Below are 21,867 nucleotides of genomic sequence, written 5' to 3'. Positions count from 1 at the left end.
ATTTTGTGACTTATGCCGACCCTAAGGAGGACTTGTCATGAGGTTTTCTTGGCAAGTTTCTTCAGAGGGAGGTTTGGCTTTCCCTCCCTCTGAGGCTGAGAGAGTGTGACCTGCCCTAGTTGCTGGGTGCCTTCAAGTTCTTTCTGACTTTGTTCTTGGGTGGCTTCAAGGCATTTTGTGACTTATGCCAACCCTAATGGCTCCCCAAAGCTCAAACCACTACCTTTTGTTCAGACCCCACCTATTTTTGGGATAGATGTCAATCCATAGTTTTATTCCACGTTTTCCTGTTATGGAGGGAGCGGTCTGACTTCAGAGGGTGCCTCCTTAGTTGGAAATTGACATGCCTGTATTATGTTGGGTTTGGATAGTCCATTAATCTTTATTTTTCTCCTCTACCCGAAACTTAAGGGAGGGCAATTACGTCTGCCCACATCCCTCTTTGGGCGTTCAGCTTACCTATTGGCTTCCTTATGTTGCATTCTTTTTCTTCTCCTTTTCTAATTTTGCAGTGCAAGGTGCCCTGGAGATTTTAGTTGTGTGGCGACTCCTATCACAGGGATTTCTTTGGCAAGTTTCTTCAAGGGAGGTTTGTCATTGCCATCACCATCCTCTTGAGTCAGAGAGTGTGTGACTTGCCCAAGGTGTGACTTTGCAACATCTCAGTCCAGCTCGTGCCTGTTATGTGTTATATCCCTTGTATGTAGTTTATGCAGGAGAAGAAACTCTTCCTTTTTTATTTAAATACGTTTTATACCTGGGTGAAATCGCGCAAGCAGTGATGAACATGGAGAGAAGTTTGCATGATCAGTAGTAGCTGGAGGCGTGGAGAGGAGGTGGGAGTAGTTGCATGTGAACTTAGTTGTGGGCGAGAGATGTGCGCCAACCTGTTCAGCTGCACACCTGACTTCTTCTGTGGGTTCACCTACACTGTAGAAATAATGCAGTTTGACACCAGTTTAATGCCAGTCAAGCCTGCCTCCAAGCCTCTCTGTCTCTCAGCTGTGGGCGGAAATAACTAGGGGGATATATATATATATATATATATATATATATAATCCTGGGATTTGGTGAGGCACGAGCACTCTTTGGCTGAGAAGGTGAAATAGCTTGTAAAACTACAAATCTTGGGATTCCATAGGATGGACCTGCAAACATTGAAAGTGGTGTCAGACTGCATTATTTTTATAGTGTGGATGCACCCTGTGTAGCCCCTGAAAATTCATTGATTCGAGTAGCTGCCCTAGGGCCTGTCCACACTGTAAAGTTAATAGTACAATCAGCCCTCCATAGCCAAATATTTTTTTTTATCCATGGATTCAAACAACTATAGCAGGAAAATATTTTAAAAACTAAAAGGAACAAAAAGCAAAGATTGATTTTGCCAATTTATATATGGGGCACCATTTTACTCTGCCACTGCATTTAATGGGACTTGAGTATCCACAGATTGTGGTATCTACAGGGGGTCCTGGAACCAAATCCCAGCGGATACTGACGGACCACTGTATGATTCCATGCCAGCTGCCATGGGCTGTATCTACACTGTAGAAATAATGCAGTTTGATGCCACTTTAAGTACTATATCTCCATCCTATGGAATCCTGCGATTTGTACTTCTACAAGGTCTGTGGCCTTCTCTGCCAAAGAGTGTCACACAATTACAAATCCCAGGATTCTGTAGGATGGAGCTATGACAGTTAAAGTGGGGTTAAACTGCATTATTACTACAGTGCAGATGTAGCTTATGTCTCATTTTTGGTCGGCTAGGACTGGTAAGAACTAAAGTTCAGCCACACTGGGTGGACTATACATTTCTTACCCCTACACTAACCATTGTACCACATAGGTACAAAACACACTGCAGAAATAATCCAGTTCAAGACCGCTTTAACTGCCCTGACTCAGTGCTAGGGAACCCTGACAATTGTAGTTTAATCTGGTACCATTGTTCTCTGACAGAGAAGGCTAAATGTCTCACAAAATTACAATTCCCAGGATTTCCTAGCATTGAGCCAGGGCAGTTAAAGCAGTCTCTAACTGGATTATTTCTGCAGTATTTTGGACCAAAGATTCTCTGTCTTGATAACTTTGTTCCAGGTGTGGGTAATGAGCCTTTTCTTGCCATTTTGCCTTTAACAACACCTCCATGAGACTGTTAGTGTTAGATTCTCAAAGGTCCTCTGATGTTTTCCAGGGGTTTTGTTAGAAAGTTGGGTGTGGAAGTGAGACAGAGAATGGTAAACCTGCCTCTCTCCTTGTGACAAATCCCTTTGTAAACCCTCAGCGTCTTTGTCTTTTGCATGAAATGTTTGAGCAAGGAGTTGCAAAGCTTTTGCAACATCTCAGCCCAGCTCACTGTGCCTGTTATGTGATATATGCTTTGTGTCTGCACTATTCAAGTATGCAGTTCATGCAGGAAAAGAAGCTCTTAATTTATTTGTTTAAAAATGTTTTATACCTGTCAGGGCAAGACACACTGGACAAGACACACTCTCTCAGCTTCAGAGGAAGGCAAAGTCAAACCCCTTGTAAACAATATCGCCGATAAAATCCCATGATAGGTTGCCATGGGTTGGAGATGATTTGAAGGCGCAAAACAACAACAGGATGAGACCAGCTTCCCCAGACAGTTAATAAAGAAAATAATAAAAAGTGTAGGTGGCAGCAATAGCAGTATAAATATGCTTCGTTCAGTGTACACAGAAATAAAGTGAAAAGAAATTACTATTTTGTTAGTGCATGACCTCCAAAGGATGATTTACAGTTGGCCCTTCTTATACACGGATTTTTTATACACAGATTCAAGCATCCATGGTTTGAAAATGTCAAAAAAAGTGTAAATTTAAAATATCAAACCTTGATTTTCCAATTTTTATAAGGGACACCATTTTGCTCTGTCATTATATTTAATAGAACTTGAGCATACATGGATTTTGTTATACACGGGGGATCTTGGAACCAAACCCCAGCGTATAACAAGGGTCCACTGTATTTTCTGGTGGCGCTTCCTTGGTTTTGTATAGATGTAGAACCTCAGCTGGTATCTTGTTTGTGATTTATGTAGGTATAAGTCCAACCAACATGGTGTAGTGGTTTGAGCATTGGACTATGGCTCTGGAGAACAGAGTGTGAATCCCTGCTTGGTCATGAAAACATCTGAATGACTCCTATACTCTCGGCCTCAGAGGATGGGAATGGCAAACCCTCCTTTGAAGAAATCTGCCAAGAAAATCCCATGATAGGTTCTTCTTTGGGTCACTGTAAGACAGAAATGACTTGAAGGTGCACAGCACACACACACAAGTCCAAGATGCATCTATGTTACTCACATTTTCAGTTGTTGTGAGGAACTGTGTACTGACAGTGCAGTGACCAAACTGCTCTCAAACCCACCTTTTAAGCTGCTGCAGCCCTACTTCTACATGACTGTTTACTAGATAGTAGAGAGTAGGGGGGCAATGGAGAAGCATGGAACTATATTCCTGTAGCTGGACATATAGCAATAATATCATCCTCAAGGACCTGTAGGAGGTCCTGCACAATGCCTATTGCCTGTGCATAGAAGATGCCTGTTGCTGTGCATGAGGGTGGGTGGGCGGGCTATAGAAACTAGAAAGATGGGTTTGGGGAATGTGAAGAGGGTATGTGTTGTAGAGAGCCAGCGTGCATCCATCTTGGCCATGAAACCCACTGCATGACCCTGGGTGAGTCTCATGTTCAGGGGAAGGCAATGGCAAACCTCCTGTGAACAAAACTTGGCAAGAAATCCTCATGATAGGGTCACCATAAGTTGGAAACAGCTTGGAGGCACACAGCAACAACAAACACATTGAAGTTCTATTTGTATACAGCTTTACAGTACATCTCCCAGTTCAGGATCTTGACCTTTATTGACAGTGCAGGAAGGTCAGGGATGTAGCCAGGATTTTGGGAAACGGGGGGGGGGGGGGGGAGCGGGTCCAGACTAAGTGCCACCATTATAATGGGGTTTGGGCGCGGTATCTAATGGAAGGGGGGGTCCGGACCCCACGGAGCCTCCCTCCCCCCAGCTACATCCCTGTTTAGATGTATAGACTTGGTCTTCAAGACCTGGAGAAAACGTGACCTTCCAGTCCTTGTTGGACTTCAGTTTCCATCAGCCCTCCCTGGTTTGATCAGTGTGGAGTTTTGATGGGATTAGTAGTCCATTAGCAGTAACTCACCAGCATCTACAAAGATGAGAATTGTTTGGCCTGTGGGCTGCTTGTGGCTCTTGGAAGGTGCCAGTGATGCCATGGGAGCCCCAGCCTTCCTCTCTTGAAGGAACAATATTTTCAGCTTGCAAATCAGGGTGTGAATCATGCAGTCCTTAAGATGTGGATTGGATGACAACTCTCAGCCTTCTTTACCATTTGGCTAGGCTGATTATAGCTGCAAAGATCTGCTTGCTAACAAGGCCTGGACAGCTTCATGCTTCTTATCATGTTTCCAAATGTTGTCTTTGGCTGGAAAAAATGGTCAGTGGCTGTGGCTTTCCCCCCTAAGTGGTGCCACCCTCTCCAGCTTTATCCAGAATCAATGAAAAAGTGAAGGAAAGAGTCTGTAAAATCACTTCTGGCTAGGGGGAATGTGTATAGCCTACAGTGGACCAGGAAAACCTCAAAATGACTGCCTGATCCTCTGCATATGTCAACCCCTAATGGAGAAGGCTAATGTTCTCCATCCTTGATGTACAAATGGTTTATGAGATGAATTTATGAGAATAGTTGCCCCACTGTTATTTCTGCTATCTTTCTCTATGCAAGTGGGAGGTTAGGTGTGTCCATGGGTCAGGTCTGGAGCAGGCTTCTGAATAATAATAATAATAATAATAATAATAATAATAATAATAATATGAGCCTAATGTACAGTACATTGCAGAAATCCAGCCTTGAGGTTACCAGAGCACGCACTATCATCTCCAGCTCTAGGAAGGGGTGCATTGGGCCATAAGCAGGCACTGTATTTGTGCTAATTGACTACAGCTTGTTTCTTTCTTTTCTGGAAGATGCCCATGAGCCAGTATCAGATAGCTCATGGACTGACCTGTTGCATGGAGCCCACTTTGAGTCGCACTGGTTTAGAGGGCATGGCATGGTATTTTGGATTTTTGACGGGAGAAAAAGTCAGTAGGTGGAAGGAACCTTGTAATGCACTGTGGGTGGGCAGCTTTCTGTTTTTTGGGGATGGTGGTGGAGGTCTTCAGTCACTAGCAGCCTCCCAGTCACTAGCAGTTGCACACCTATGCGTTGTACCTTGCTTTCAATTAAATCTCCCCCTTTCCCCCTTAACTTGTTTGGGGTCTGAATGTTCTCAAGTTGTACATGGTTTTAATGAACCAATCAAACCTATGTACACCAAAGCTTTTTTTCACCTTTCCTATTGCCCAAACTCCAGTCCACCTTGTGCTGTGACCCTAATGTGAGTGTGCTTGCCAGTTGCAAGGAAACAGAAGAATGTCAATAACAAGGAGCGATAATTTGCTCTTTTATTATCTGCCTTAATCCCCTAAAAGATTTGATTTGTCAGTCAAAATGAAGCTGAGTGACGAGCAAGGTGTGGTGACTTTTGCCTGCTTAGTGGCACAGATGGATGCTGCTTATCAATTTGGCCTTGGGAAGCTAATGATCTGCTTGTTGTCATTAATGGAGGAAAAACAAATTATATTGGACTCTAAAGAGCCAGCTGATTCCTGGAAAGGATTAGGCATATGGATTCTCAAAATTTTAAGCACCTCTGAAAAAGACTTCTAAAGCACAACTTCCAGATTTGATTGATCTGGGAGCACATCATGTTGCTAATTTGGTGTCCCATCAAGATGTGTGAAGGCTCCTTTCCACTGTTTTTTTTTTTAACTTGGTCTGGAGCATTGGTGTTTCTCACAAATTGGGAGAAGGGTAGTTTTTTTTAAAAAAAAGAAGACTGGGTAAGATTTTGCTTGGAAACACAAGAACTCTTCTGGCTCAGACCAAGGGCCTGTGGAGTCCAGCATTCATTTCACACAGTAGCCAATCAAGTAGACTAAAGGTGTAGCCACACTGCAAAATTAAAACTACTTTAACTGCCATGACTTATTCTACAGAATCCTAGCATTTGTAGTTTGGTGAAACACCAGAGCTCTCAGACAGATCAAACTACAAATCCTAGGATTCCACAGGATGAAGCCATGACAAAGTGATGTCAAACTGTTTAATTCTGCAGTGTGGAAGTGTTGTTAGTCTACAAAAGCTTATGCAACAACTTTTGTGCTCTCCTCTCTCTCCTGCCTTCATTGGAAATCATATTATTGTCGAGTCCTTCAGTGGCTGCTGGAAAGGTCCTAGATGCTAAACTTTGCATTGCAAATCTTGTATTCAAATCTTGTTGTTTTTTCTCTGTCTTTCCAGCAAAGAATTGTGTCTGGCAGAAAACACTCAACCCCTTTAGGAGAATAATTCCTTCCAAAGCTCTCACGATGAGTCTCCAGTGGGCAACAGTGGCCACTTTTCTGTATGCAGAAGTCCTCCTAGTTTTTCTCCTTTGCATACCTTTCATCTCTGCAACAAGGTGAGGAGTTCCAGGGTGGACAGGGGACTGTGCATGTGTAATATGTGTATGTGCATATATATATAGGTTTGGGAGACATGGTGAGTTGTATCTTCTGAGCCAGCATTCGCCAAGCTGGTTGTATTTCTGATGTATTTGAGTAGAACTCCATTACCCCTAGTTGGCTAAGGACTGGTTGATGGGAGTTGTAGTTTAACACAGCTGGAGTGTCCTAGCCTGAGAGAAGTTGCAATGAATTTATGACATCGCTCAGCTTGAATTTCTAGGAGCTTATGGGGATTAATGACAGTCAGTAGCACCTAGATACTGACAGGATAATATCTTTTGATAATTTGCTACTGGGAATCTGTGGCAGGCTGAAATAATTGACATGTTTGCTTGTGAGTGAAGGGGAACTAGGTAAAGAGTTGCTCACACTTCCTTTGGTTTCAGCCTGAAGAATTGACTCCTTGTTGGCAAGCTTTTAATACATGACAGCTTGCAACAGGAATTACTTTATCAGGGTCTATGGAGAACATGGTCTGTGGACCCTGAAGCTCACTTTCAAGGCTCTTGTGTACTAAAAAAAGAGAGTTCAAATTATGTGCTAGAAACTGGACTTAATGTATAAATCAACACCAGTCTATTCAGACTTATGTGATGCACTAAACAGGACCTGTTACTCCTGACTGACAAAGCTTTATGCTTGACTTAAATGCAGAATAAGAGACAACTATGTGTTATGGTGTTTGGTGTCATAAGACACAGCTTTGCTTGTGTCACAATTTTAAATAGGTCAATTTGTTCTCAGCTACCTAGAAATAGTTAGAGACTAGGTGGAGTATAATTGTTTAAAAGTACTTATCTCTACATCATTCAGCTAATATTACCTTCTTGTGTTTCTTCTCTAAAGGACCTACTCATGACGTGTTGTTATTGTTTTTATTATTACACTGGCAAAAACACCTGAGTATTCCTTGCCTAAGAAAACACTATGAACTTCATGAGGTTGCCTTAAGTTGACAGGCAGCTTAAAGGCACATACCACACAATAATATATGACGACAACAACAACAATAATTGTTTAGATCTTGCCTCCTTATCCCCATACTCATTCATAGCCCCTGGAAATCTTACTTGTCTTCTTAGGTGGGTTTGGAGTCTTGGTAGCCACTGCCTTTTCTTGCAAGTGTATCTTCACAGCCATGAGGGCTAGAACTTTGTTTTTTTAAAATGAAAGCTAAGAGTCAGAGGCAGCTGGATTGTGTTTCAGACATCACTGTAAGGAGAAAGAAGCCTGGAACTTCAGGTGCTTGGCAGCTACTAATTATCTGCCTCTTGCTTCCTAGCACTGTGTTCCTCCTGGGATTTTTAGGTTATTTGTGGATACCATGGACTGCTAAAAAGACAAATAAATGGCTTCTAGAGCAAATTAAACCTGGAAGCCAAGATGACTAAACTGTGGCTGTCATACTTCAGCCATATGATGAGAATAAGTGATTCACAAGAAAAATCAATAATGCTTGGAAAGGTAGAGGACAGTAGGAAAAGAGGAAGGCCATGTTCCTGATGGATAGACTCCATCGAGGAAGCCATGGCCCTGAGCCTGCAAGAACTGAGCATGGCTATTGATGATATGGCGACTTGGAGATCTCTCATTCATAAGCCAAAGTTGATTTGATGGCAGTTAACAACAAATAATATCTTCCACCTGGAAGTAGCTGACTAATGTCAGCTTAGGAGCCCTTGTGGTGCAGTGGTTAAATGCATGTACTGCAAGCCCCAGGGTTATCAGTTTGATCCCAGGGGCTCAAAGGTCCATTCAGTCTTGCATCCTTCCTTAGGTTGCTAAAATGAGTATTCAGCTTGTTGGGGCAATTAGCTTATGCATTGTAAACTGCTTAGGGAGTGCTTAGTTGACAAGCAGTATAGAAATGTACTTGCTATTGCTATTACGCAGGCATGTAAGAATGGTCCTCATCAGGGTAGACAACCTGTTTTTCACCACATAGTTTGGACTACATCTTCCGTCACTATAGACATGCTGGCTAGTGCTGGTGAGGGATATAGCCACCTCTGAAATACACCAAATTGCTGTGTGCTGCTGTTGTAAAGTAAACTTGAAGTAAGGAATCTCCTGGAGATGGGAAAGATCATTTTTGATATCCCTTTTTATTAGGACTGGAGTAGCCCTCCATATTTGTTGGACTCCATCTCTTGTTTGCCTTTGCAAGCACAGCTAGTGGTGAGGGATGATGGGAGTAGTTCATTAAGATTTGGAGGGCTACTATTTCCTCATTTTTGCTTTATCTAAAACAGAGGTGGGCACCTGCCGGAGCCAATCATCCCACCAGCACAGCGCCCAAATATTTTATGTGTGTGTGTCCAAGTTGGTTCCAACTTATAACCACCCTAAAGCAAATCTATTGTGGGGTTTTCTTGGCAAGATTTGTTCAAAGGAGGTTTACCATTGCCTTTCCTTGAGGCTGAGCGTATGTGACTTGCTCAGGGTCACTCAGTAGGTTTTATGGCCAAACTATGAATCAAACCCTGGTCTCCAGAGTCCTAGTCCAATACTCAAACCACTATGACACCCTGTAGTCCCTCTTAAAATGGGAACTGGAAGAAATCATCCTGTTAATATTTTAAGAAGGATTTTTGAGGAAAACATAGGTATTCAGGGGTGATATGGGCTGTTTTTGCAAGTTTTCATGTGTTTGATATTTTCTGCATGGTTTTGATGCACGAATTGTCCTAAAATACAGTTTTCCCTCTCCATATGCGGGTAATCCTTTCTGGACCCCCCTGCATATGGGGAAAAGAGTGTACACTCAAGCCTCATAGAAAATAATGGGGCTTGTGCTTGTGGCGGTGTACGGGCTGCATGACACGAGTATGTGCCCCATCATTTCTGCTGTGGCTTGCATTCTGGCAAGCCCGCCTATAAGGAGGGCTGACTGTATTCCACATTAAAAAATGGAGGAGTACTGTGACTAGTGAAGAGCTTCAGAAGTTGCAGAGGTGGTTTCCAAGGGCTGTGCTGTGCCCACCTTTGTCTAAAGCCTCATGAACAGTTGAATCTGGTGTTTCAATGGTGCTAAGAGGAAACTGCCTTTCTGGGGCTGCATGCACACTGCAGAAATAATCCAGGTTAACACCACTTTTAACTGTCACAGCTTAATGCTATGGAATTCTGGGAATAGTAGTTTGGTGAACATTTAGCCTTCTCTGTCAAACTGCTCTGGTGCTATAACAAACTTCTTATTCCAGGATTCCATAGGATGGAGCTATGGCAGTTACAGTGGTATCAACCTGGATTGTTTCTGCAATCTGAGAAGAACTCTTTTCTGTCTCCTTTTCTGTTCCCCAACCCCAGTCGAATAGCTACAGCATGCATTGTCTTTCATATAAACAGCCTAAACATTAATCCTTAACTCCGACCTTTTTCACAGATGGCAGAAGATTTTCAAGTCCCGCTTTGTGCAGCTTGTGGTGGCATATGGAAATACCTTCTTTGTTGTGCTCATCGTCATCCTTATCCTGCTGTTTCTTGGTGAGTAGAACCTGGCTGGCTGGGGATTGTTATTTCCAGTTTGCTCACAGGGGTATATGTCTTTCTGCTTTCCCACTTGCTTCTAGGATTCTGCTCAGAACTCAGGCATTCAGGTCCCTTGTTACTGCCTGGTGCTGGCTCTTTGAGCTGCCAAAAAAATCAGAGGTGTGGGTGGGAGTGGTAAGAATGAGGGGAATGCCTCTCTCCTTCTGGCCTTGGTGAGTGTCCTCCCGAATCAAGAAAACTATACTGAATTGCCCCATTTACAAACCTAGGGCTGACTTGTCCAGAGTGCCTAATCTGCTGTGAAGAATCCTTTTTCAAATATGTCCTGGACAGACAAATCTCTGTGCTTGGCCAGGCCAAGACCCTTTGGTGTAGATTCCTGCACAATGTGACTGTGAAGATAGGAAAGGAACTCAAACGTATTTTGTGTTCAATCAAATACAAGAAGAAGAATGACCATAAATAGGTGTGAGGGCAAGTATCAAGATAGAGCATGATGGAAAATAGATCTTTGTTCCATAGGGCTGCACTGTGAACTGTCATTGCCTAGACTTGTATGGGAACTGGAGAGTAAACAGCTCTGTTTCGTACCATGAGCTGAACTGGGAGGCCAGATATCACATTGTTATTGTTGTTGTGTGCCTTTAAGTCACTTCTGACTTAATGGCACACCTAGCATGGGGTTTTCTTTGTTCCAAGGAGGTTTGCCATTGCCTTCCCCTGAGGCTGAGAACATGTGACTTGCCCAAGGTCACCCAGTGGGTTTCGTGGCTGAGCTGGGAATCAAACCCTGGTCTCCAGAGTTGTAGTGCAGCATTCAAACAACTACACCATGCTGGCTATAAATATAAAAAGTCAAACCAGTGGTTCTTTAACTTTTACCCTCGTCTCATGTTCAACTGGTATGTCAGAGACACATAGGAAGCCACTTCTGATGACACATACAGATTCATCCTTAACTTGAGGAGAACTGAATAATCACATACCAGTATGGTGGTCATATGATTCCATGCCAGCCCTCGGTGTCTGATTCAGCAGGCACTGGGAAGGCAGAAATGTTGTGAAAGAGGGCTGATGGAACGATGCCTCTCTGTTCTTTCTGGCTCTAGTTTGTAAAACTGGTAGCTGATATCAGCACCCTGAGTGTTTTAGGACCAGGGTATTTTGCATGAAATCTCCTGTTTACTAAGGTGATCATCAGATCCCTGTTCTGTTTTCTTGCATTGTGAGATGCTGAGTCTGCATCTTTGTGGGATAGGACCTTCTTGACTGTAGCACCCGTTCTAGAACTCCTTAATCTGGGCCCATTACAAATATTTTCAAAGGGATAGCTAAATTAGTATGTTGAGATCAAAACAACAAAAAGTCCTACCACACCTTAAAGATTAATGCATTTATTACAGTATAGCCTGAACATTTTGTCAGTTATGGCAATTTTATCTAGAACAGCACTTCAGCTGGTGCCAAGAAATTTCTAATAGTAGCAGCAGTTCTGTGAGCGACCAGTGTTAATTAATTACATGTCACTGTCACTGCTTCCTGCATTGGATTTGCCTCTGATCTCGCTGCAGTATCACCCCCTGACCATATAGTTGAGATACAGGGCAGCACAGCATGTGTCTGATGAAGTGGGCTATACAAAGCCCACTATAAAAGCTCATGCTATAATACAATTGTTGGTATAATATGTTAAGGTGGCACAGGGCTTTATTGCAAAGACTATGTATCTCATCTTTCTACATATCTTACTTTTGTGGACTTCATCTGCCCTCGATGATGTGTTAATCCTGTTTTACAATGCCAAATTCATTGTATAGACTTTTAAAAACATGTGACGGTTTCCTTTGAGGTAGAAGAGTAGCCCATGCATTATAAATAAAAGTATTTAGTTTCCATTCAAGAATGGCATTATTCTTGTGATGTAGTCATAGGGACATTGTTATTTTTGTTGTTATGTGGCTTCAAATAATTTCTGATTTATGGCTACCCTAAGTCAGGCCAACCTGACTCACGGGATTTTCTTGGCAAGATTTGTTCAAAGGGAGATTGCCATTGCTTTCCCCTGAAGCTGAGAGAGTGTGATTTGCCCAGGGTCACTCAGTGAGTTTCGTGGCTGAGTGAGGAATTGAACCCTGGTCTCGAGAATTGTTGTCCAACGCTCAAACCACTAACCCACATGTGTTGGATTACACCTCTCATCAGCCCTGCATATTGGCTATGCAGACTAGGTGTGAAAGGAATTGCAGACTATCAACATCTGGACTATCAACATCAGTTATCAATATCTCCCTTTGTTGTTATGTGCCTTCAAGTAATTTCCAACTTAGGCGAACCTACCACATGGTTTTCTGGGGCTGAGTGTGTGTGAATCACCCATAGTCATGGCTGAGCAGGTAATTGTACCCTGGTCTCCAGGGTTGTAGTCCAGTGCTCAAACTACTACAATACACTGTCTCTCAGATTCCCCCTACCTTGGTCCAAAAAACTCCATTCTGACTGTCCACAGCATGGCTCTTTGGCTCTGAAAGATTTAGTTGTCATCATGTGGCCAGTAACATCCAGATTTTTGTCTTTGAACACTCTTGGATGCTTGCCCTTCAGCTGGTTTCTCCTGTTCTCTCCCTTCTGGGAAGAAGCCACGCGTGATGTAAACGTTGTACCATTCCTTGCATTTACACAAGCTTCTGTTTAGGTTGACGTGGAGATAGCAAGCAGCTGGCCCCTGGAGGCTGTTGAGCTGAACTCAGAGCCAAGTGTAGATGCGTATCATATAATTGATATATATTGATAGTTGATATGAGATATGCTAATGATTCATTAGTGATCCTAGTTTAAGCAAAAACCAAGGAGTATTTAATGTTTGTAACCAAAGTAGATGTAATCATCAAGGTAGATGTCAGTTGTAAGGTGCAGTATAGCTTAATTAAAACTACGAAGTTTTTATTTGCCACTAGCTGAATAAACAGAACTAAACTATTCTTATCCTAGAGAGGAAGTTCATATATTGTTGGCCTGCAACTACTAACAGTCCCAGCCAGAAAAGTCAATGGGAAGGAGTACTAGAACTTGTAGTCTAACAAGATCTTGAGGGGTTGATCTTTTTCTCCCCTTATTATACAAGTTCAATCTCCCTTATCCAGAATTCCAAAATCTGAAATATTCCAAAACCCAAAACTTTTTTCTTGAATGGCTGAGATAGTGACACCTTTGCTTTCTGATGGTTCAGTGTACACAAACTTCATGCACAAAAATATTGTATAAAATTACCTTCAGGCTATGTGTATAAGGTGCATATGAAACATAAATGAATTTCATGTTTAGATGTGGGTCCCATCTTCAAATATTCCAAAATCTGAAAAAATTTCAAATCCCAAACACTTCTGATCTTGAACATTTCAGATAAGGGAATCATAACCTGTACTTCAACTTGAAATCTGAAAGAGCACCTTTGAGGCAGGTCTTGATCATGCAATCCTAGGTGGCCAGCCAGATTTAGAATGGCTGTGCTTTTTGATGAAGTCTTCTCTCAAGAGTTGTATGATGAAAATAATTCTCAGTAACTTCTAATTATAACAACCCCCCATTGTTATTTTTCTGAAATCCAAAACTTTGATATTCAACTGAGAAAACTTATCCTGGGATTGGCAAAATGTGACCTGTCTTTTCTGTCTGTACTTTTTCGTCTTGGAACCGAAAGTGTGAAGAGGCCCTTTGGATCAGAATCATTAAGAGCGGGTTGACCCTTTCTTCATTATTACCCCCAAAGTACCAGTGTAGTACCAATTTGCTCCCAAAGGTGCCAGTGTTGCAAATGGCAGCTAATAGGATTCCCAGTGTAGAATAATGGAGGGGGCACTATAATCCTGGTCTGAATTCTCTCTCCACACCCCACACCCTTTTCCATATCTGCTATTTTTAAAATAAAAAACAAGCCTGGGAGAGTTGGTCCCATGACAAATGTATTTTCTGGTGGCAGTTATCCAAAGGCTACTGTTGCAGGTTACGTGGAAATGTTGTATACGTGTGTAGAAATTCTTCTTCATTAGTTCAATCGTTTTTCCTGTTGGATCCAAGACATTTATTTTAAAACTCCTATTCCAAGTTGTTCTTGTTCATCGTCTTCTTATTTATCACACTTGTATCCCGCCTTTCTCCGAAAATAGGATCCAAGGCAGCTTACAATAAATGTAAACTGTTGCCACTGCTTAATCCTTCAAAACAGTTTATAAAGGAATACATGGATATTTACTCCTACTATTGTTGTATATCAGGAGTAGGCTACAGCATGGATCCAGGAAACAATGTCCCTTACCTCCTGCATTCCACAAGCCCAGATACAGATATACCTCAGTTAATGAAGTAGATATGTTCCTAGGCTTTACTTCTTTAACAGATACGATGGTACCAGAGGCAAGAATAATATGGAATAAATAGGGATAGACTCATCATGAGAAAGAAGAGAAGTACATGTTTCAGCAAAACTTTTAACCAAAACTGACAATATGCACATGTGAAATGAAACATCCAAGTCAAATGAAACTCGCCTAACAAAACTATTTTTTGTCATTTTTAATTGAAGTTTTCCTTATACATAAAAACATTTAAGCCATTTGCAAAACATAAAACAACAACATAACATAACTACAACATAACATGAAAACAATAATTGTAACATAACATAAAAACAATAACACTAACATACAGGTTCTTTCCTGATTATCTTTTGAGTTCTTGATATTCTTTCTCATTTGTTTAACTTCAGTATCTTTCTTTACAATTTGACTCCACACTTCTTTATTTCCTAATTCAAAACAGATTCAGTTCTTCTCTCATTGTTTGAATCTAATATCTTTCTCATTCCAAACCAATAGTCATGCTTGTACCCCATTCTTCTTTTAAGTACCTCAATGGTTCCCAGTCGTTCTTAAAATTATATAATAGTTTCTTTTTCAACAGGTGTGCCAATTTATCTATCTCCATGTAATCATATAATTTTAATATCCATTCTTTTACATTTGGGCATTCTTTCCTTTTCCAATCAGCTGCATATAATATTCTTGCAGCTGTCATCATATACAATAACGTTTTCCTGTATTTTTGTTCTAGATTAACATTTTTGACCATATTTAATAAATACATTTTAGGATCTGCAGATTCTTTAATATTTAGAATTTTCTTTACTTAAGTATGTATCATTTTTCAGTATTTGTTTGCTCTTTTGCACAACCACCAAACATGATAAAAAGTGCTTACTTCCTTTTCACATTTCCAACATACATTTTTATATATTTTTAATGGTTTAGTTCATTTTGGCTGGTCTTTATGGTTGTAAGATGATACTATCTATGTTGCATCTTATATAGATTTTCCTTTAAATTCTACAGTTGCCCCTCCATTTTCGCAGGGGATCCATTTTGGATGCTCCCACGAAAATGGAAACTCGCATATATTCAAGCCCCATTGGCTTGAAAGGCTGCGTGTGCCATTTTAGCCAATGGGGCTTGCATCTCCGTGAATAATTGAGACTATGGACTTCAAGTCCGTGAAAATGGAGGGGCACCTGTAATTCATTGTATGTTTTAGCCTTTTAGATCAGTTCCTCTCCCATTGTTCGAATTTAATGTTTTGACCCAAATATTTGGCTCAATTAATCATACATTCTTTTATTACTTCTTCCTCCATTTCGAATTTTAATAACAGTTTATATAATTTTGAAATGTGATGGTTATTTTCAGCTTCTATTATATCTTGAACCTTCTACTTGAAATCTTCTTTCAAAATGTATTTAGGGATGATTTTTTTCTTTCTTTCACCAGCTTCCATTTTTCTTACGATTTTCATTTTGGTGGCTAAACTTACAGAGTGTAACATATTGTCATGCTTAACTGGTTTCCTCTGTTCTCTCTGTTTTGCTGTTCACACATGCTCACTAAGGGATCCTCGAGGCAGCTGCTGTTTGCTTTGCCTGCTGTAGGCATGTGCACACATCTACAGCAGTGTGAGCCGAATCCCACTCCTTCCCAGGTGAAGGTGGAATCTCTTTTGCTGCAACGGATGCAAGCTACAGCAAAAGAGATTCCACCTCAACATTAGGAAGAACTTCCTGACAGTAAGGGCTGTTCAACTGTGGAACACACTCCCTCGGAGTGTAGTGGAATCTCCCTCCTTGGAGGTCTTTCAACAGAGGCTGGATGGCCATCTGGATGCTTTGATTTGGATTTCCTGCATGGCAGAATGAGGTTGGACCGGATGGCCCTTGCGGTCTCTTCCACTCTATGATTCTGAGCTTTAATGTACAGTATGACCCCTGTCTCCATGGGAGATATATTTCTGGATTTAACATGTAAACAGGAAACTATGGATAATAGTGGATCATATTTAAATAAAAGACTTCCAGCAGAAGGTGACTATAGATTCATGCTGGAGGACCCAGATATTCCTAGAGGAAAAAACCTCTAGACATTTCTAGGTCCTCCAGCATGACTCTGTGGTCAACTTCTGTTGGAACTATACCATAGAATTGTGTTGGAAGATTTAGAAAATGCCTAGAGATAACATGTTTTTTCAGAAATGAGTAAGTGAAGGCATGGGCACTGGTACTAAGGATAAAGGGTTGTCATACTGTATTGCTTACTGCAGGCATGCTACTGCAACCCAACACTGAAAATTGTTTCTCCAGCCCTACTGCACACCCTTCGCAATATTAATGCTGCTAAAAAACCTCCAGATAGACAGAGGTTGAGGAGGAAAAGGAAGGCTTGAGGGAGCATCAAAAGACTTTGTAAAAAATAAGCTTCACTGTCAAATCTTGTTAAGTGAGATATGCCTGTATCTCACTTTTCATCTACAGTCAAAATTATAACATTTTGAGAGGGATTGCTGGGGGAAACAGCAGTATTTAGGAGTCGTATGGGGTTTATGAGATTAGCATTTTTAAATGCATTTGGGGGCTCTCTGCATGGTTTTGGAACATAAATTGCCCCAAATCATACTGCTACTTAAAAAAAATTATGGGAACTGGTAGGGGCTTCAGGGGTGAGGAAAGTGGGTTACAGGGGGCACATGTGACCCACCTGGTGTATTTTGACCACCCTGGCATATATGGTGATGCAGACTGAAGTTGTTCCAGTCCGTTGCTGTACTCATAGATGATACGATTTCATCCATTGGGGGCCAGTGGGGATGAGCCTATCTAGAATTAGCAATTCTGGTCTTCAGATGATGGGCTGCTAGTTTGCTGCCAGTTGAAGCCTTAACAACTTAGCACAACCTGCTATAGCTTCCTCTGCATTAATATTTTTGTGAGCCTGGGATCAGAGTGTGCCCTCTGGAGGTGTGTAATAGCCCCAGTGAAATACCCATCTTTCGAAATGGCATGAAACAATGAAATAAAAGCCATGAAAAATCACACACACTCTGCCCTCAGAAAACCCTAAGTCTGAAGCAACTTGAAGGCCCACAATAATAGCAACAACAAAATGGTAATGGCACCATTTTATATCTGAAAGTGACTTTCAGCAGTCAAATACTTAGTTTTCAAAAGCATGAGACGTGACTGCCAATCACTTAAATGCCAGTGTAGCAAACCTGATAGGTCTCTCTTGGGAGGGATGTCTTGGCTCAGGGTTCCATCAAAAATGGCCTTTTTCTTAGTGGCAGCCAGCCTTGCCTCTGGCAGTCATGACTCATGAGGTAAATGTCTCATTTTGCCAACGTAGGCTCATGGAGTGGGTGCAGATAGGGGAGAAAAAGCTCCCTTAAGTACCCTGGATCCAGGCCACCCAAAACTTTAAAGATTAAAAGCAAACGCCTCCAGTTGGGCCTGCAAAGTAACCAGCAGCCTGTAAAGCTCACGTGAAAGGTGTAATGTGCTCCCAGAAGTTAGCTCCAGGCAAGACCTGTGTTGCTGCATCATAATCCAGCCAAAAATTGCTTGGGAGAGGCCTCTTTCTGGAACCAGGTGGAATAGGAGATGAGCAAGTATAGCTGCAGCTGGAAAAGTAATTAGGTTCCTGTCAGCCTGGTGCAGAGTGAGAATCATGCAACCCCCTAGGTGTGGTGGGACTGCGGTGCCCATCATATCTCACCGTTGACTGTGTTGGCAAAGACTACTGGAACGTCAAGCCCCAAAACATCTGTAGGACTACATGATTCCTACACCAATTTCACATGACCTGTTTTGGGATTCTATTCTATTGTTAGCCTGTTGTAATAAATACTCTGTGCTGTTCATATAATATCACGCCCATATTTTGGCATTTCCCTCCTTCTTGTCAGCCAGGATGCTGAACCAAGCAGGTCTTTCTGGCAATTGGATGCTGGTCATTAGTCTTCTTTAGGCCTTATAACTCAGTACATGGTATTACAAAGTGGTCAGCCTCTGCTCTGCTTTCCCTCTCTTACAGGTCAGGCGTGGAAGCTTACCGCACAGGTCTTCAGGGCCGTTCTCAGAAAGGTCCAGCAGGAAACGGAACGAGTGGGGGAGGGATTTTACACACACTCCAGTCCCTCACTCATTCCGTTCCCTCTCTCTTCTGTTCCCATTCCATTCCAGAGGGAACACTTTTTGAGAACTGTTCTGAACAGTTCTCAAAAATTGCCCCCTCTGGAATGGACTGAGAACGGAAGAGAGGGGGAACGGAACGCATGAGGGACTGGAGTGTGCGGTAAAATCCGTCCCCCGCTCGTTCCGCACTCGTTCCTGCTCCTTTCGTTCCGTTCTCGGAACGGATCAAGAGGAACAGAACAAGCTTCATGGTCAGTGATTGCCATCTAGGTATTCTTGACCTGCATTTCCCATCAACCTCAGCTAGCATAGTCAATGGTGCATGATAGAAGTTGCAGTACAAAAACATCGGGAAGCTTGCAGTTGCCCTCTCTGTTTTATGGCCAGCCTTTCCAGTATATATAGAGACTGTGCAGCTGTATCTCTTCCTACTTTCAGAGCCTGGAGTCTTGGATATTGCAGAGTGCACCAGTATCTTGATTGCTTGTGGTAAATAAGAATGCTCTAGGTAATTAAGTGGTGGGATTGTGTGCTATAGTGAGGCAAGAGGCTAGGCTGACGGTAACAGTGCTGCTGATGGGGTTTCCCAGGCAAGACAGGTTTTTACAGAGGAGCCAAACTAAATGTGCCAGGCAACTACGGGGCAACAGTAGTGCATATGTGGGGAGGTGTGACACTGATGGAGAATTTCTCGTAGACAACAGCAGTGTCACCATACCTATGATGAGACCATCCAAAATGAAAGAGAGTGCCAGAAGATCAAGCCCTCAACAAGCTCCTGGGGTACAGCAGAGGGCAAGTACTATTGATGCTTTGGCTAATTATCCAGCTGGACTCAACCTGAAAGAAAGTTCAGCTGTTGACCTGCTCGAATGTGAAAGTCAAGTCGGATAAGCACATGAGATGCGAGAAGCATTAATCGAAAAGCTAGTCATTGTAAAATATGAAATAGAATTTATAAACATTGCAATACTTGGGGTGAGCTAGGTAAAATGGACAGGAATGGGATATTTTGAGTCAGATAATTACTCAGGAAATATAAATCTAAGAAGAAATGGAGTGGCATTAATAGTGCGGGTAGTTAGCAACAATAACATTTGGATGTAGCAAAAGCAGTCAAGAGATGTCATGAAAGGCTAACTGAGTAATATCAGGGACTTCAGGGAAAATCCATCTATACAACCATAATTCAGGTTTATGCTCCATCTACAGTTGCTGACCCCTAGAGATATCCTGGGAATGCATTCGGTTTATAATTCAGAAGAAGTCAGCCAAGTTTGAATGCTTACCAGAAACAAAATCAAGTGGATACCTCCAAGTTGATTTTGCAGTATTTTGAGCGATATAGTGATAGCTTTTCAGAATGACTCGTCACTGTTGATGAAACGGTTACATCGCTATGACAGCACAGAAAACTGCAGAAAGGTGTTCTCTTTTTGCAGGACATGCACCTGCTCACAGGGCTGGCAAGACAATGGGTGTTTTGAAGAAACTGGGGTTTAGTGAATAGTGATGGCGAACCTATGGCACACGTGCCAGAGGTGACACTCAGAGACCTCTCTGTGGGCACCAGTGCCGTCGCCCCAGCACAGAGTTTGCCAGAGTTTGTTACTAGAAAGCCAGAGGGACATGGCACTTTGCAATAAATAAGTGGGTCTTGGGTTGCAGTTTGGGCACTCGGCCTCTAAAAGGTTCACCATCACTGGAATAGACTATCCATCCTACTCACTCCATCTGACTGTTTCCAAACCTTAAAAAGAGTCCCAGTCCTGGGAAAAGAGTGGGATACAAATATAATAAATGAATGAATAAATAAATAAATAAGTTTGAAAGGAAGGAAGTTTTTGAATTATTTAGAGGTGATAACAGCAGCAGAGCAGTATTCCAGTGACCAGATGCCAGATAATTTTTGAGAAGGGTTAAAGAAATGTGAGAAACAATGTGCCACCTTCAGGATGAATGTGTGAGTTACATGTCTCTAGAACTAGGTCATTCACTTCTTGGTCGGGCTGAGAACTTTTTAGCATCTCCTCTTAGGTAGGAAGACCTAAGTAGCTATCAGCTTAACCATGTTTGCATGACAAGCCACTAGGCACATTTCCACATTCTTACGGGCTAATTCATTTTTATGACTTGTTTGCTTGCTTGAACACTTCATCATGTCTGAGAGCATCATTCGGTTCCCTGCTGCCCTGCTGGCCCTATGGGAAGCTGCAGTCTTTGAAGGAGGACTTGCTTCCTCATTTGTAAATTAACAGACAAGACCCTGCTATCCCATATAAAGAGTCATTTGTTTGAAAGAGGTTGCAAAGTACTGGCTTGTCTTAGCTCACAATCGTCATAGTATTTGATCAAAATGTGTAAACACTTTCCTGCAATTTATATGAATACTACAGTGGAATGGTTTCATCAGTTTCGAGCATACTGCTCCATTACTAACATCAAGTTCTTTGCCAATGAGTCCCAGGAAGTGGTAGACTGATGGCTCATATGGCCAGAGCTTAGAAAAGTTACCTTTGGATTAAATTGGCAAAGTTACAGTCCACCCCCACCCCCCACCTTCCATGCTTTATAAATTACATGAACTCTTGTTGTTCATTTTTCATGGATAATGAATGTAGGATCAGTGCACACCTGTTCCTCCTCCTCCTCCCGCTCGCACCCTCTGGGCCTTCAGCTACCTCTCCTCCCCCTTGCACCCTCCACATGCCCTGAAAAATTATCTTTGCATCTCTGGCATGCATGCCAAAGGTTTGCCACCAAGGCACTATGCCATGTACACTGGTTTAAATACTGTTAGACTTTATAAGAGCCTGAACTTCAAAGCAGTTGCCCTTTATAGGATGTTAGAGCAGGAGGTCTCCTAATCAGAGTTTTATGAAGGTATAATAGCTGTGCAACTGAAAAAGTGAGGCATTGCCATCTGTTAAGTAGTTATATGTTCCAGTATGTACCTGGCTTAGTATAACCCACCATAACTATGCTCATGGAAATTTTCACTGCTCTGCTTCAGTGCACAGGATCTCACTTCTAGACAATGGTGATGAATGCTGGGAGCTGTAATCCAGTGATCTTGGGAGGGCTGTATGCTCCCCACTTCAGATTTTAGACCCTTGTTTCATAACCTTATTAGACAGTAACTAAAAACAGTTTCCCAGAACAGTGCTGGACCTTGGGATAACTCTGTAGTAAAGAGGTAAAGCTTGAGTTCAAGTGGGGCTTTGCAAATAACTCCAGGTATGCAGAGTATACATGA

At 42.1% G+C, this 21,867-nt stretch overlaps 1 protein-coding gene across 1 annotated transcript in view; it reads left to right on the top strand.

Annotated features, from left to right (window-relative positions):
- The window catches only part of LOC149323002 (B-cell receptor-associated protein 31-like), a 62,544-nt gene that overhangs the window by 758 nt on the left and 39,919 nt on the right, over positions 1-21,867 (top strand). The window contains exons 2-3 of the mRNA XM_089486026.1: positions 6,408-6,567; positions 9,999-10,099. Of these exons, the coding sequence (XP_089342152.1) occupies positions 6,476-6,567; positions 9,999-10,099 (193 nt within the window). The 5' untranslated portion in view covers positions 6,408-6,475. The remainder of the gene's footprint in view (positions 1-6,407; positions 6,568-9,998; positions 10,100-21,867) is intronic.

This window comes from Sceloporus occidentalis, unplaced genomic scaffold (genome assembly GCF_023333645.1).
Source record: "Sceloporus occidentalis isolate IW3139 unplaced genomic scaffold, rSceOcc1.0.p SCAF_1, whole genome shotgun sequence".
Classification (NCBI taxonomy): domain Eukaryota; kingdom Metazoa; phylum Chordata; class Lepidosauria; order Squamata; family Phrynosomatidae; genus Sceloporus; species Sceloporus occidentalis.
The sequence above is the reverse complement of the archived record's forward strand: the minus strand, read 5'-3'. Positions and strand labels throughout refer to the sequence as shown.